We start from the raw sequence: 15,596 nt of genomic DNA, 5'->3' as shown, positions 1-15,596 counted from the left end.
CTCAGCCCACTAGGGCGAGTTGTACATTGCAGGTGGCAGTGTGTAAAGATGGGGGTGGGGTCTGGTCCCTTCTAGTCATGGCCCTATGATTTCTGATACAGGGAAAATAAACTTGAGTCCTGCCAGTGAGCTGGGCCTGCTATGAAGGACCATTCTAGGAGTGGAGGAACATTCCCCGAAGTCCATACCTTCCAGCCTGAATACTGGAGCAAATTCAAGATCAAATGGCCTGGATCTGCAGAGATAGCTCAGTAGTACAGTGGCATCAGGGGTGTAACCAGGTAAGAAGCTGCCCGAAGTTCCATTAGTCATTCTCTCCGAGGCCAGCTACTCCCTGTGGAGTACTGGTCCACCTCTCTCTGAGTCTCACCACCCACCTTCATACCCACTTCACATGGCCTGGGGTTCTTTTCTTTTTTTCCCTCCAAGACAGGGTTTCTGTGTAGTCCTGGCTGTCCTGGAACTCACTACGCAAACAAGGCTGGACTTGTCTCTGATATTCTGGGGCTCATGTCTGAAACATTCTGTGACTTGAATCTCTGAAGGGGCCAGTCCCTAGGTGTCTCCCTAGTCAGCCTTCAGGAGACTGTACCACATTTGGCATGTCACGTTTCAGGATCCCTGAGTTTTTCTGGGCAGTGGCTGCAGTATATGTATGGCCGTGTCTGGCTGTTATCTCCAGGGCCTGCACTGAGAATCCAAGCTCTGTCCCTACACCACATCCTTCTCTGTATCCACCCCCTGTTAGAGTCTCTGTGGCACAGACTGTCTTTCTGCCTATCGAGGTGACAGGCTGTTCTCAGCCTGGCAGGGATTGGAGCATCATGGTACATTGGTCACTGGCCTTCTTGCTTCATCATGGAAGCTTGTTCATTTCTCTTGTCTTTAGCTCTTTCTTTATCCGAATATGGTCTACTGCTTTTTACTTCTGTCCTTCATATGGTGGTACAGAAGCAGGTATCAATCTGCCGTATTACCCAGAAGTGATAAACGCTAATGATCATCTTTCAGTTAGTTATTTACCTTAAAGTAAGGCCCTCTATGCTCCATTTGTCATGGAAATGTAATGGAGTATATATAACTATTAGCTAGTCCCCCTATTAGTTTGGATGACTTGGCCTAAGTAAATAATTTCAAACAAGGAATACATATTAAAAGTGTCTGTTATGTTTATAGCAATGTAATTTATAGCTATAAAAATTCTCAAGAACCTGCTATATATCTAAAGCTTAATAATCCACACAGCATATTATGTGAACATTAGCATAATAAAATGACAATTGGCTGGATACATGGAGACAGCTGAATGAAACCGTATCAAATGAATATAAGCAAGCACACATTGTTGTACACTTACTTGGAATCCAATAGTTACTTAAAAGGCTGAGTAGAAACTTTTCGGTAAAACATCCTGATTAGTAAGCTGTGTCATACAAAAGGTGCCAGGTGCAGGGACTGAACATCAGTTAGTGGCCTGGCAGCCATTTTGGGGGCTGGCTTCCTGCCTAGGGGAGGTTGGGAGCAAAACTGCAAATCTGGTCACTGTCTCTGGGTCTGGGAGCTTGCATTCACCTGGGGTGGGGGGCGGGGACACTTAGCAGAAGTTAAGTGTAATTTGGTTCTGCTGCAGATCCGTGCAATCTCTAAGGTGTGTGCTCTGACAAAGGGTCAGAGTGGAGAGCAGTGTGGAGAGAGGCTTCAGGTAGACTGGGGAGCTTCAGAGAACACAACACACATTTCCTGCAGGTAGCTGGGTAGTGAGGTCTGACACTGTGTACCAGGTTCAAGTTCACACAGCTGCAATGCTCAAGACCAGACCCTACAGCCATACCTGCAACTACAATTCCTCGGGGGTCAGAACAGGACCACGATCCATTATATTGATAACCCCCCCAAATACAGAGCAATAATAATGGGGTGGGGTCATCCAAGTAAGACCCTAGTAATGTTGAGGTGATGAGATGTTAAGGTAGCAGGTGGGAGTGGAGCCAACACCTGCCTCCTTCATCCCTGGGCCTATGTGCTTTCTCCAGGTATCATCAGACTTCGTACAGCAATATCTGAAGACCAGGCCTTCCTAGACTCATCCATGCCCAATGAGCTACCCTGCTAATGTGAGCATAGCTTGTCTTGCTTGTGTTAAATTCCCCTTCCTGAAGAAATACCACAGAAACTACTGATAAAGATACATCCGACACACAGTGCCACTAAAGACCAGGTCTCTGTAACTGTGCAGGCCGAGGCCACACAACACTGTAGGGGGTTGTCTCAACCCTCTCCAGATACCATAGCTTTAGGTATAAAAGTCAAAGTAACCACATTTGTTTGATGTACTGCAACTTTGAAGGACTCTTTTATCCATGTTGTACAGTGAATTTTGAGTTGCAAATGAACTGTAGGATGTTTGGTATGTTCTTAGAGGTCAGGTTAGTTCACGGCAGTTGTGTCTGGCATTTGAAAAGTGGATTTAAAGACAGAAGTACTCTCTGTGGCATGAGGGAGCCGTGAACCTCTCCTACAGTAGATGCCATGGTCTAGGGCCTGCAGGGCATGGAGACAGAGAGTCTTCTGTGAAAGGGCTGCAACTTCCCCACTGGGGAGGGACAGAATCTGTGTGCCAGAGTCCAGCCAACCTCCTCTTCCCTTCTATCCTACACCGAGACTAATGCTCCTAGTGGTGATCCCAGCAAGTCCTACAATAATCTTTGTTAACCAAAACCTACTTAGAAAGTGTTGCAGTAAGCTTATTAGTTTCTATAGCCTGAAAGAACAGCTAATAATGCTGTGACTGTCGTGCACATTTATTGAACATCACGTGCTAGGGGAAGTGCTTTGTATTCGTTACTTGATTTATACAACAATCCCCAAAACAAACGTATTCTTATTGTTATTACCCCATATATAGAGAAGAAACTGAGGCACAGAGAAGAGGCTTGACATTGCTGTTCAGAAGAGGAACATGGTCCCTAATCAAAACGTAAGCCGTGCCAGTGGTGCCAAGGAGAAAGATGCATACAGGAACACCAGCAGCCCGTGTCCTTGGAAACGTGAGGTGTTTCTAGGATGTGTGATGTGCATGTTTGGGGTGACTGTTGGGCTTATAGGTTCAGCCCTCTCTTCCCATTTTCACCTTATCTCCACACTGGGATTTTAAAATTATGCTCTTGCTAAGGGAAACAAAATTTTCTGATATCTGGACCATTCAGACACCCGACAGGTTTTGTTCCCTTACAATGAGCATTTCTCCAACTCTCTGGACACCAACAAGATGCCTAACAACTCAGCTGCTGCTGTTGAGTGCTTGCGGCTCATTGACATGTCCTCTGATTCCCCATGCTCGTCGTTACTTGTTCTCTCCTTGTACACTGGGGTAGTCCCCTTCCTTACTCTTACTTCCGGGTTTGGCCACTTGATTTGCTTTGCCAGTGGGATGAGCCAGGAAGGACAGGGAGCCAGTTCTGAGCCCAACGTTTCACACTCCTTCCTGTTCCTTGTCTCCAGCTGGTTTATGGAGGAGGATGAGGGATGATGGAGCAGAACTGCTCTTTTTAAGGTTTTCCAGCAGACAGAAGCCTGAGCACAGCCCAGGCCAGTTGACCCCACTAGCCCTTACTGAACCCCAAGCCAGACAGAAATGACTGTGCTCTAAGACACTGTATTTGGTAGTAACACCATCATAGCAGCTAGCGCGTTGTTTATAACTAATGGTGGCCACATGGAAGACAATGTCCCACGGTGTTTTCACGTATTCCCCAGATATGCCTGCTCCTGTTAGTGAACACCTTCCTGCTCTAACATTTATGTACCTTATTTATGGAGGGCCACAACCCCGTAGTCTCATCACACACAATGACCAGGAACACAGCAGTCAGGCCTTCTCCACTCACACCGCACCACTCAATAAGAGTTCACGGGGTACCAATCTGTAGCCTTCTTTTTATTAACACGTTTATTGATCTTATAAAAATATAATAAGTTATATAAACAATTACATAAAATATTCACAATTACGACTTCACCAGCTAAGGGCCTCGGGCCTAGCCTGGGTGTTTACTAAATACTTTTAAGTACTGAAAAATAATGACAGTCTCCAGACAAAAATGGCAGCATGGAGTGCCAGCACTGGTCAGTGAGAATCGTGACGGTCTTGTTGGTTCTGATTTCTACAGCATAGGCAAAGCTCATTGTAGCAAACCCTTCCTGGATTTATTGCCAAATAAAGTAAATGACAAGGGACTAGCTCCCCTAAATCAGCGAGCTGGGAGTCAGTGAAACAACATGGATGCTGGCTGCCCTCACGCCCTGAAATCTGATGGGGTGAACTGAGGGCAGCCCACTCTGTCGACTGCAGCTGCCCATTCTTCACCAGGACAGTTGGGAGGAGAGGGGCCTGCTGTCCTGGACCTGCTCACTCATCACAGATGACATTTACAGTCTAATTAAGGGGAAGCTCAGCATCATTACTGAAGACCAGGGGTAAGGGGCACTGCGGGATCTCAAAGAGGAATTAAAAGGATAATTAAACAGACTGTTTAACTTGCAGGATACAGCAAACACCATCTTAAAAAAAAAAAAAAACAGCACAAACGGACACAGTAAAATGATCATATTAAATATTCAGGACCTAACTATGGTCCTCTCACAGTCTGTTCTATATTCAATGGTAGGAAATTGCTTGATGGTTTTAAATACCACCGATTCCCACCCCAAAAGCTTTTGTTCAGTCCTATGACTTTAAAAAACAAACGAAAAGCCAACCCACAGCATTCTAAATCAGAGGCTTTATTGTAATTTAACGATCACTACCGTCAGCCTTCAGGAGGGAGCCCAGCAGCCGGTTGGGCATTAACCCCCTGGCGGGAAAGCTCCCCAACTTCCCATTTCTTGGCAGTTAGAGGTGAAGTAAGAATCTGCCAAGAACAATGCCCGTTTATAAGTTTTGTCTCTGTAAATGCTCTGTCCTACAATTGCCCTTACATGAGAATACCGGATATGAGTTTCCCTTATACTCATTTCGTGTGGCCGCCCACACTGTATTTACCCCATGGAGGCTCCCTTGGCCTCTCCTGTCCTGCCTCCATTTTCTTTTGCTCACGTGAGCCTTAACTTTCCTGACCACAAACAGGAAGACCAAGCTCTCAGTCTTGGGGAGGAGAAGACAGCCCCCTGGGATGACTCCACCAGGGTCAGGACTCCAGGCCCCAGGTCTGTACTGCACCTCAGGCTCCACCATCCCTCACTGGCTCAGGATGCTGTGTCTGAACTCACACAAGCCTCATCCACGAACTTTGGCCACTCCTGAAGTCTAGAATCAGGCATGGTCAAACTCTTAGGAAGTCACCATTTCCCTTTCTAGAGAGAACACACACCTGTTTGAAGTAAAAACAGCCCGACGCATTGTAACTGCTGTGTCTGTGAGTGACACTAGAGGCCAGATCTGCCCACACTTGGGTTCGGCTGGGCAGACACGCCTTGTTTGCCAGTGACATACCGCCCGTTCTTCCACTAGTAACTGCAAGGCTTCTGTCACTGTGGGTGACTGCAAACACAGGTCAAGTTACCCCTGGAACCGTAGAGCACGCCAACAAACTGCTCGATCTGACGCAATGCAGGAACTGGGATGGCTGGACTTCGGAGCTATTTTACTAAAACTGTCAAACTATTTTCTTCACAAGGATGCCCCCCGTTTCTCAACTCCACGAGAAGCCATCCCTTCTTAGAGCTTTCGCTACATTTTCTCAGCACCCCTTCATTTAGCCTATTTGATGTGCTAGTGATATGGTCTGTAGCATGCCCTCTGTCGCCCACCAAGGGCTTCCTTAAAGACAGGATCTGATTCTTCACCTGTGTCATCCCCACATGTTCATTTGAGTGCTCAACAGGTTCCTTAGGTCAGCCTAAGGAATACGGCGACCCATCAGGAAAAGCCTTGAGTTTTGGCAGTCCCATGGCACCACTCACAGCTGCAGTGGCCTCATTGGATCCCCAGCTGGCCCCAGGGAGGACAGTCCAAGGCACACTCCTCAGGATGCAGCTGGGGGCGGGGAGGCAGGCGGCACCACCCCGGCCCACTCCAGGATGTCTGCGCACAGGGACTCCACAGCATCTAGCCGCTCGATCTGCACCAGCTTCGTGAGCAGCTCTGGGATGCTGTAGCCCGCGGTGCTGATGCGGTCAAAGAGCTGCATGCCATCAGTCATGCCCCCAATCTCATCCCTCTTGAGTCCAAAGCTCTCGGCAAGGTGGCGCCAGGTCTTCACGACCGCTTTCTCAGAGTTGTATGTGGAGCTGAGCATCCGGCTGGTCTTCTCAAGGCAGTCAAACGGCAACTCTGTGGGGCTGAGACCTAGGAGAGGGACGGTCACGGTTACATGTCACAAACCGAAGTCAAGGGGGCTCAGTATTAAACGCCTCCCAAGTGTTTAAAAGGAATTAAATAGTCTCTAAATAGTTCTAAATAGTCTCTTCCGGGAAAATAGAAGGAAATATCTCCCAATCTGATACCCAAACCAGTATCTTGAACAAAATATTAACAAATAGAGTTCAACAAAGGAACAAGGAATTATGTACTATGATAAGTGACATTTATTCTAGGGGTGTAATTCTGGTTCCAGTATTTAAAAGTTGGTGTGGCTTTTATAAAAAGTCCGGAGCCAGCCTTGTACTTAGTAGTGAGAGCTGAGCATTTCCTTGGGATCAGGAGGACCTGGGCTCTGCTCTCAGTGCTCATAGTTGAGATCGTGCCAAAGCAGTGGAGCCAGACAAGAGAAGAAAGAGTGCACACAGGCTAGAAAGGAAGGAGTAAGACTGTCCTTGTTTGCAGATACGATTGCCTATGCAGACATTTCCAAGGCTACTCAAAAGCTCCCACGACACTGACATACACGGCAACCCGGTTAACTCTCGACTGAATTATGGTATGTCAGACCAGCTAATCACTGAGTGGGTACTGTATGATTCAACTTAGAACAGTATTTAAAAATTTGTATCTTACATATATGGGTGTTTTGCCTACAAGTATGCTTGTGCACCATGTGCATGCAGTGTCCACAGAGGCCAGAAGAGGGCGTTGGATCTTCTGGAAATGGAGTTGCAGATGGCTGTAAGCTGCCATGTAGGTGCTGGGAATTGAATCTGGGTCCTCTGGAAGAGCAGCCAGTGCTCTTAACCACTGAGCCATCTCTGCAGCCCCCAATTTGACTTTTATAATAGTCTTGAAATGACAAAATTACAGTATTAAGAACAGATTAGTGGTTGATAGGGCTGCAGGAGAATCCCCTGTGGTCGTGGAAGGGGTCACTGTCTACTGTGTCTACATCAACATCTTGGCTGTAACTTTTAGGGGGCGGTTGTGAGCTTTTACCATCAGGAGAAGCTGGGAAAAGAGCACCCAGGCTTTGCTCTATTACCTCTTAGCACCAAGTGGTAAGAATACCACAAGCCGGGTGTGGTGGCGCATGCCTTTAATCCCAGCACCTGGGAGGCAGAAGCAGGGCAGATCTCTATGAATTCAAGGCAAGTTTGGTCTAAAGTGAGTTCTAGGACAGCCAGGGCTGTTACCAAAGAAACTCTGTCTATGGGGGTTGGGGGGATATACCACAATGAAAAGTTTTAAAAGAACTGGAGGACTTTGGTGTCTGGGGTTCACACCATACTAACCACATTGGGATCTTGAGGAAGGCGGGGTGGCTGGATAGACAGAGGTAGTGAGTATTAAGGTCTTCATGTGATTCTAATGGTCTTGGGAGCTAAGCCATGTTGGCCTGAAGGACTCAGCCTTGGCTGTGTCTTATTACTGTGGCATTAGGAAGTACACATGCCTGGGCTGTCAAGGAGCACCTGAGGGCATAGGCTTGAAGCTTCCACCCCACAGGACCCACTGGAGGGCTCTTCTTATGGTTGGAGTTCTAAATTAATTTGAAAGCCACAGTCCCTTGGGTTTGGTCTTTCAAAGCCAAGACATTCTTTGGAACAGAGAAGAGCTTTGGGGGTGCTGGAATGTAACTCTCAGACCATATTCTTCTGGGCAGCCAGCAGCACCCACCATGCCAAGCTTGATCAAGCAGGCTGACCAGGCATGTACTTATGGAGCCATGCCATGTTTCTGAAGGCAGCCAAGAATTCTTGGCCCTGGAATTCCTGCTCAGTGGTTACCTCTGGCCAAACAGAGCATCTAACCAGCCTGCCCCAGCTCAGGGCCGGTGTTTCTCCCACTTGGGGCATGAGTGGCAGGCAGCGTGTGACTCCTCAGTCCCACAGTTCAACCAGACCAGGGGTGTGTGGAGGGATGCCAGCAAGGCGGGAGGGAGGAAAGTCCCCTGACATAAGTAGTGAGGGGTTATTTCCAGGGTGAATAGAAGCTAATTTAGGGGCTGGATTTTGTATCATCCAGGAGGATCACACACTGGAATGTTTATGGTTCTTATCCTGTTACTTCTTACCTGCCCACGGCAGGCAGTCTGACCTTGCTGCTCATGTGGCCATTCTAGAAGGAGGGGAGAGCCCTCCAAGGCCCATTCAGTGTGCCTTGTGAAACTGCCATAACCTGTATGATTATGTTTCTGTCAGTGGCAGAAAAGGCTCACTCCATAGTACACCGACTGATGCCTCCACCATCTTAGTTTGTGACTGTATAGTCTATATTGACACAAGGACAAAAATCTCATACCCATGTGTTTCTTAGAATGTGTCCCCATTGCACTGACTACTGAATGTCACCGAACATTTCCCTGATGACAGTACTGATGTGGACATAAGCACAGAGTTATGGGACCCCATCACTCTGTCCCCATGTGGCACTGCACCAGCATACGTACTGGGAGTCTCTTGTCCTGTGACAGAAGCACTATGGGATGCTTCAGCCTAAGCAGGAACCAAATTCCCTTTCCCTCCACATCAGAAGTCAGTTCACTTGGTCATTCTGATGGCGGCCTGACAACCCCCATCCGATGTGGATGACTGTCCTCAGTTCCTCACACAGGAGCCTGGCATTGGGGGGTTATCATCTCAGGAAAGTGAGCCCCGAATGGCTCTTTTTCATTTTGTTTGTTTGTTTGTTTGTTTAAGACAGTCTCACTATGTAGCCCCGGCAGACCTGGAACTTGCTATGTAGACCAGGCTGTTCTCAAATTCAGAGATCTGCCTGCCTCTGCCTCTCGGGTGCTGGGACTAAAGGTGTGCCCACCACATCCAGCTCTGAGTGGTTCTCTAGTCCTTACCTTCAACAACACCACACACGTTGGCATACACATCCAGTATCTTTTTCCTCCGGCTTTGGATCTATAAAGAACAAGTAAGAGAATGCTCATCTTCAGAAAGGGGGAAGATGGTCGAAAAGCCCCAGATCTTCCCTTTGTACTGGCTTGGCCCTGATGGCTAGGCATACTTGCTGTGCCAAGGCCTTAGGTGGAAGCCGCCCAAACATAGCAGGAGGAAGATTGCCCCTAGGGTTTCCATGCAAACACCCTCTGTGCACAAGAGGGATGCTACTGGGTTTAAAGGGACATCAATGTTAGAGATGTCATCTGTGTATTCAGAAGGTTGACAATGAGGACCCCAGATGGCCACCGGGGCAGCCATGCATGCGGCAGCTGACAGAACTATGGAAGGCTCTCTTCCCCAGGACAGAGAGCTCAGGGCAAAGATAGGCAGTGAGTGGCCCTGGGTGAAAAGACCATGCCAGGCAGGCAGCATGGTCTCTAGGTTCTTTTAGCGAGATCACTGCACCCAGAGTGAAGTATCCTGCAGGATCAGGCCAGATCAGGATCCCTGTAGGGACTTTCTTTACTACCAACAATGTTGCCACATGGTTTGGCTGGGCTGCCTGAGGCACAGACTAAAAACAGGAACATATGCCAGAGCCTCAGAGCACACCTTGTACCACAGGCATTCCAAAGTAGCTTGCTTTGGTGATAAAACCCTCTGGACAATTTGTACAAGTGAGTCTACTGCTGTATAAGAGATGTGTGTATGTATATTTGTGTCTGTGTGTCTGTGTCTGTGTGTGCACACATATGTTCACATATATTTCTTGTTTCTAGAACTTTTCAGGATATCAAAGCCTGTGGTTATTCAAGACTACTATGTAAAATGTCTATTTGCTTAGATTCTATTCACATCGTCCTATGTACTTTAAATCATCTTCAAAATATTTCTAGTAATGAAATATTGTGTAAATAGTTATTGCAATGCATGGTTTAGAGATTAATGACAATAAGAAGTGTACATGTTTAGTACAGGCACAGTTTTCTTTATCTATGCTTAGTTGACTCATGGATTCAGAACCCACAAATACACACAGATGTGTGTGTGTGTGTGTGTGTGTGTGTGTGTGTTTGTGTGTATGTGTGTGTGTGTGTGTGCGCGCGCGCGTGCACGTGCACGGGTGCGTATAACTGCTTGGATATGCACAGTATGTTTTTGGAAGTTTTTTTTTTCCTGTTCTCTGGCATTTGCAGTGATTAAAAAAACTTATTTGTCTATATAAGCAGTATAATTAAGTTTTTTTTAAAATCTGTTGCTTTGCTCATTGTCCTAGCTGGGACCTTTGGGAGAAACAGCATCCTAAGGAACTAACTGAACATGAGGGGTTATGTTCATCTTCTCTGATGGCTCTAAGTCCCTGCACCAGTGTGCCATGGGTCATGCTGCCAGAGCCTCACCCCAGCAGACTTGTTACTGGCTGCAGCCTTCTCCCTGGCCAGGTGAACTAGCGACAGCAGACACAGCTCTGGGGACCCCTGCTTGTCCGGAGCTGGCTCCTCATCACTGTCCACACTGCGACTCAGCAACTGCTCATTCTCAGAGGAGGCGTCGTTCTCACTGTGGACACAAGCGGGACGCCTGTTAGTGAAGCCTGGGGAACTGCAGCCCAGAGGAGCTGCCTCGGCACTGGTCTTGGTCCCAGGTGTGGAGAGCACTGTACAATGTCTTGTTCCTTAAGCGTTTTCTACATCTTCTGAGCTCTAGGTAAGGGGACATGGGGTGAGGAAGAGACATCCTGTTCCCTGACAAACAAGCCATTCTGGTACAGAAAGGCCTGTAGATGTTTGCATGGGACTTCTAAGAAGTAGTGGGTTCTGAGAGGCTGGGGACACCATCGAGGACTGCACCTGACATCTCTCCGCACTGCCTGATACCACGGGTGTTTGGTAAAGATTCACTGAATATGTTCTAGATTCCTGTACTTAACCCCAGCAAGACAAGCACAACCGTGGGTCTTCATGTTAAGTCATTAAGATGAGAAGGCTGGAACTCAATCCGTGCAGGGTTTCTAGGAACACACACAAAAGTGCACCTTAATGTCAGGGAAGGCCCTCTTGACTAGTGGCCTGGCCTTAGATGTGTGCCTTATAGGAGCTACAGAGAGCCCCAGAGGGTAGGCAGGGTGGGTGATCACATACATCCAACTATCCAGCCTCATGTGCTGCACCCTGCTCACTGCTCAGGTCACACAGGACCTGGCACCTGTGGGTTAGAGATTAAGCCCTCAAACCATTCAAAAATAAAAGCAAAACAATATTCTTTTTTGCAGAGCATTCTGCTTGCTTCCTTGGTTTAGCTAAAGACCTTTAGAAAAAGGGTTTATATTTGCCACACATTATATTTGAGTGTTACTGAAGGCCATATGCAAACACAGCCCTGGAGCCAGAATAAAGAAAAAAGAAAAAATACAAGCAGTTATGAAACCATCTAACAGAGCCACTTTGTCATTATGCTTGAGGGCCTACGAGGGAGGTGGCTGGCCCATCCCCTTCACTAACTCTGGCAAGCAAATGGGAATGCATGATGGTATCTTCACAGATTACCTCATGGCATTTCCACAGATCACCACATAGCTCCCAAATCCCATTTTCAAGACCCAAAAGCTGTTTGTAGGGACAAAAAGGCTCATGACCTGTCTTTAGAGCAAAAGCTTAATATTTATACACGCAAAGAGTATATTTTTCTCCAAGTATAGTCATGCAGATTTTTCCCTCAGAAGAAACTCAAGCTATGGGCCTTACTGAGAACCAGTGCTGAAAAGGTGCAAGGCCCAAGTCCAAATGACTGTGGGGACAATAGGCAATGACTTTCCTCTTCGTTGATTTTAAAGCAGAGGGGGTGCTATGATCCAGTGTTTGGTAAATGTGCTATACCATCAGGTAACTCTCTTCCCCCAGCGGCTTATTACACCAAGCCTAATAGATGGCTGATAGCCTGGACTTTGGCTCCCGCTCTGTTACTCACTAGCATGTGATCTTGGTCCAGTTATGGAAATGGGGACGGAATCAACCTGTTACCCTTAGGGATGTGACAAGGCCAGACTTAGGCCCGGTGCATGTGCTGTTGTTGGCTTTAAGGCATTTTAAGCATTGCTGGCAGCTGTGAGAACCTGACCAGGATGTGTGTATCATGAGATTCATGTCTTTCCTTAGTTTGAAGAGAAGGGTAGAGGGATCAGGGCATCTGGGAGATTGGGGATAGGGAGAACCGGCAAATGGAGAGTATCAGGTAGTGTTACGCCTTCCCCAGCATACACCAGCTCCTGTAGTTAATGAAGAAACAGAAATCCAATGCTAATTTACATTGCCTCCTTCCGTTGGGAAGCTGCTCTCCAACATCCTTGGAGCATCCCCAGGCCAGGCACCAGCCATCCAGTACATTCACTGATACAGTTTGCCTGGCTGCTCAAGGATTTATAAGGAAGGACCCAGCTGGCAGCTCAGTCTTTGGAACTAGGACTGTTCCACTCACTAGTGAGTGTAGGCAAGTCCCTGTACTACATACCTCTTGGGGGTCTTTGTGGGTGTTGCTGTCAACTTCTGGAATTCACCATTCTCAGGGAAAGTCACCACACTGTCTGTAGGAATGGAAGTTGGGGGGCGGGGTGAGAATTAGCTTGTGGCTCTGAACTTAGATCTCCCTTTATGTTTCCTTTTCAGTAGACATCCCTGGTGACCAGCGCCCCACTTGGGGACTGAACAAGTGGGCACATCCCCCCGCCCCCCACCTCCATCCCCGAGCAAGGGCCCTGCAATCAGCGGTGGTCAGCAGGCTGGTCTATCAAGTTTGAGGACAAGGTGGACATACTCCACCTTCAGGCTAGAGACTGTGTATGGGGCAGCATGGGCTGTGTGTACAGACCTGGGGCCTCCTTTTTCTCTTCATGTGTGCTAGCTGGCGCTTCTGGGCTCTTTCCTGGGGGACTGGTACAGCAGGCTGCTTGAAGAAAGAGAAGAAGGTTGGCATGAGCCCTCTGGTTCACTCAGGGAAGATGACAGAGTGTTGGAATAGGGGTATGGGTGCAGGGATGTCACCTGGCGCTGAAGGCTTAGTCTTCATGATGTAGAACATGATGATGAGGACGATGGCGATGGCCATGATGAAGATGGTAGACATGGCAATAATCAGGGCGGTGGCCAGGTGTCCTTGGCCTGAGAGCTCTGCTGGCATTGGGAAGAGGAGGATAAATATTTTCAAGGGCCCCTCCTCCAAGCCACAGCACTCAGCAGAAGACCCAGGCACAGGGATGCTTCCAGGGGTCATACTTGATCCGAGGACCTGGCCCTCAAGGTGTGCTTTGGTTGCTAGGCTGCTCCCACACTGTCAAGTAGGCTCATGCGTGTTAGATTGGGAAGACCAGGATGCAAAACCAAGAGGCCATTCCTGGGGTGCTTACTCTTGGCTTTACTACTCTGAGATCCTGAGAGAAAGGTAGCAATGAGGACGAGAGGCCCATGAACAAGTGTCCAGAGACAGCATAGTCCAGGTTTAAGCACTCCCAAGCAAAAGGCCACTCCTCTGGCTAGAGATCGGATTCCTGGTTTGGTTTTACTTGACACCTCATCCCCAGAGTAATAGCAAGAGCCCCAGGGTAGAGAGGGCTGAACTGACCCGACAACTCCTGCTGTTTCCACTTCTGCCTGGCTGCTTATTCCTGGAGCTGTTTGCTTGGTTCCCTAATGCCGCTTTGGATACTGGGACTATCCAAAACCTCCCTCTGACTTTCCAAAATAACCAACAGGACACCTGGTTCCTATGAAGCAGGATCCAAATGACCTGTCACCCAAAGAGGCCGTGGCAGGCATCTGGTGCCCTGGGCCATCTGAAGGGGGTGCAGAGCTGAGAGCCCCTTGAGGGTGTTCAGCCTCCTGATGTCATCTGGCGCATCTGTAACACTGCCAGATGTGGGAGATGGGTGATGTATGTGTCTTACTGTTCTTGGTTGCATGCTGTCCCCAGGTGCTTGGGGAAGTGGGATGGGCTCTGAGTGTGATCATGCCATTCTGTCACATTGGAGAAGTGACAGGAGGGGAGGGCTCCGCGTTCATTGCTGATGGCTGTCCCCTCTCCCTCCTCGCTCCCTCTCAGCTCCCTGAGTTCCAGGGGACCCACAGCTGGGCACCCTCCTCACCTTTGTGAGCATGCTGGAAGGGGGACAAGGTGCTGCCCCCAGACGTGCTGGAGGAGTGGGCGGAAACCCCAGAGGTGGCTCCCACACCTGCAAGGAGAACACATAACCTCAGAGAGCTGACAGAGCATCACACAAAGATCAGACAGAGCTGGAAAATAAGACACCGCAGTGAAGTGGAGCAATCTGGACTTCTGGACCATACTGCAGGGAGGGGGGCAAAGAGGACGTATTTTTATTTATTTCCTAGTGTGTTTTATGTTCCCTCAAGAGTATTCTGACATCTTAGAAATTCTGTTTTGTAAATTGGTGTGTGTGTGTGTGTGTGTGTGTGTGTGTGTGTGTGTGTGTGTGTGTCTGTGTGTGTGGTCTGTATATGCACCACATGTGTGCAGGTACCTGTGAAGGCCAGAAGGCGGCATTGGAACCCCTGGAGCTGGAGTTATTAGTGCTAGTGATCCACCAATGTGGGTGCTGGGAACTGAACACCAGTCCTCTGCAAGAGCAGCAGAGCCCATAAGCCATCTCTCCATCCATCGGGATTTTTGTTCTTTAAATAAAAAGACAGCTCTGCCTCATCCACTCAGTTTTCCTATGAACCAAGACAAATGCTATGTCCTCTGAAGGATAGCATGTGCCTATAAAAGCATTTTAGAGGGAATAATACTTGATTAATTTTTTTCCAACTATGGAGAGCGGAAATATGTTCTTAGTATCTTTTCTGGTCATAAAAGCAATATATCTTCGTTACTAAAAACCGGAAAAAGTAAACCCGAGGCGGAAGCAGAAGGAGCCAGCAGAGTCTCACACTAAGGCTCTTAGCTCTGATGTGCCTCCCTCCAGGATTTTCTCTAAGATTCTGTGTGCTGGTGGTTCTGTGGCCTCCACTGCACTGCACTCTGAGCCCAAGGTGCGTTTTTAAAATAGTTTCCACCAAACCATTCAAGAATGGATGTGCCCTGCTCTCCCTCCTAGCCATGGCTCATTACTGTCCCTCCCCAGGGGAAAAAAAAAGTGTCACTACAAAAACAAAAGGGCAGGCAGATCTCTGTGAGTTCAAGGCCAGCCTGATCTACAGAGGGAGTTCCAGGTCAGTCAGTACTACATAGAGAAACCCTGTCTCAACAATCCAAAAACCAAGAAGAAAAAACTGTCACTATCATAGAGAAAAATGGAAGCTGGTTTGATATCAGACAGTCCTCAA

General features: G+C 48.0%; 1 protein-coding gene across 1 annotated transcript in view; it reads right to left on the bottom strand.

Annotated features, from left to right (window-relative positions):
* Positions 1-3,931: 3,931 nt before the first annotated feature.
* Edar (ectodysplasin A receptor) overlaps positions 3,932-15,596 on the bottom strand; it is a 29,059-nt gene continuing 17,394 nt past the window's right edge. The window contains exons 5-11 of the mRNA XM_059282270.1: positions 14,396-14,482; positions 13,299-13,424; positions 13,126-13,200; positions 12,769-12,841; positions 10,662-10,821; positions 9,219-9,279; positions 3,932-6,346 (exon numbers count right to left, since the gene is read on the bottom strand). Of these exons, the coding sequence (XP_059138253.1) occupies positions 6,024-6,346; positions 9,219-9,279; positions 10,662-10,821; positions 12,769-12,841; positions 13,126-13,200; positions 13,299-13,424; positions 14,396-14,482 (905 nt within the window). The 3' untranslated portion in view covers positions 3,932-6,023. The remainder of the gene's footprint in view (positions 6,347-9,218; positions 9,280-10,661; positions 10,822-12,768; positions 12,842-13,125; positions 13,201-13,298; positions 13,425-14,395; positions 14,483-15,596) is intronic.

Source organism: Peromyscus eremicus, chromosome 16_21, assembly GCF_949786415.1.
Source record: "Peromyscus eremicus chromosome 16_21, PerEre_H2_v1, whole genome shotgun sequence".
Lineage (NCBI taxonomy): Eukaryota > Metazoa > Chordata > Mammalia > Rodentia > Cricetidae > Peromyscus > Peromyscus eremicus.
This window is presented reverse-complemented; position numbering and strand designations above follow the sequence as displayed.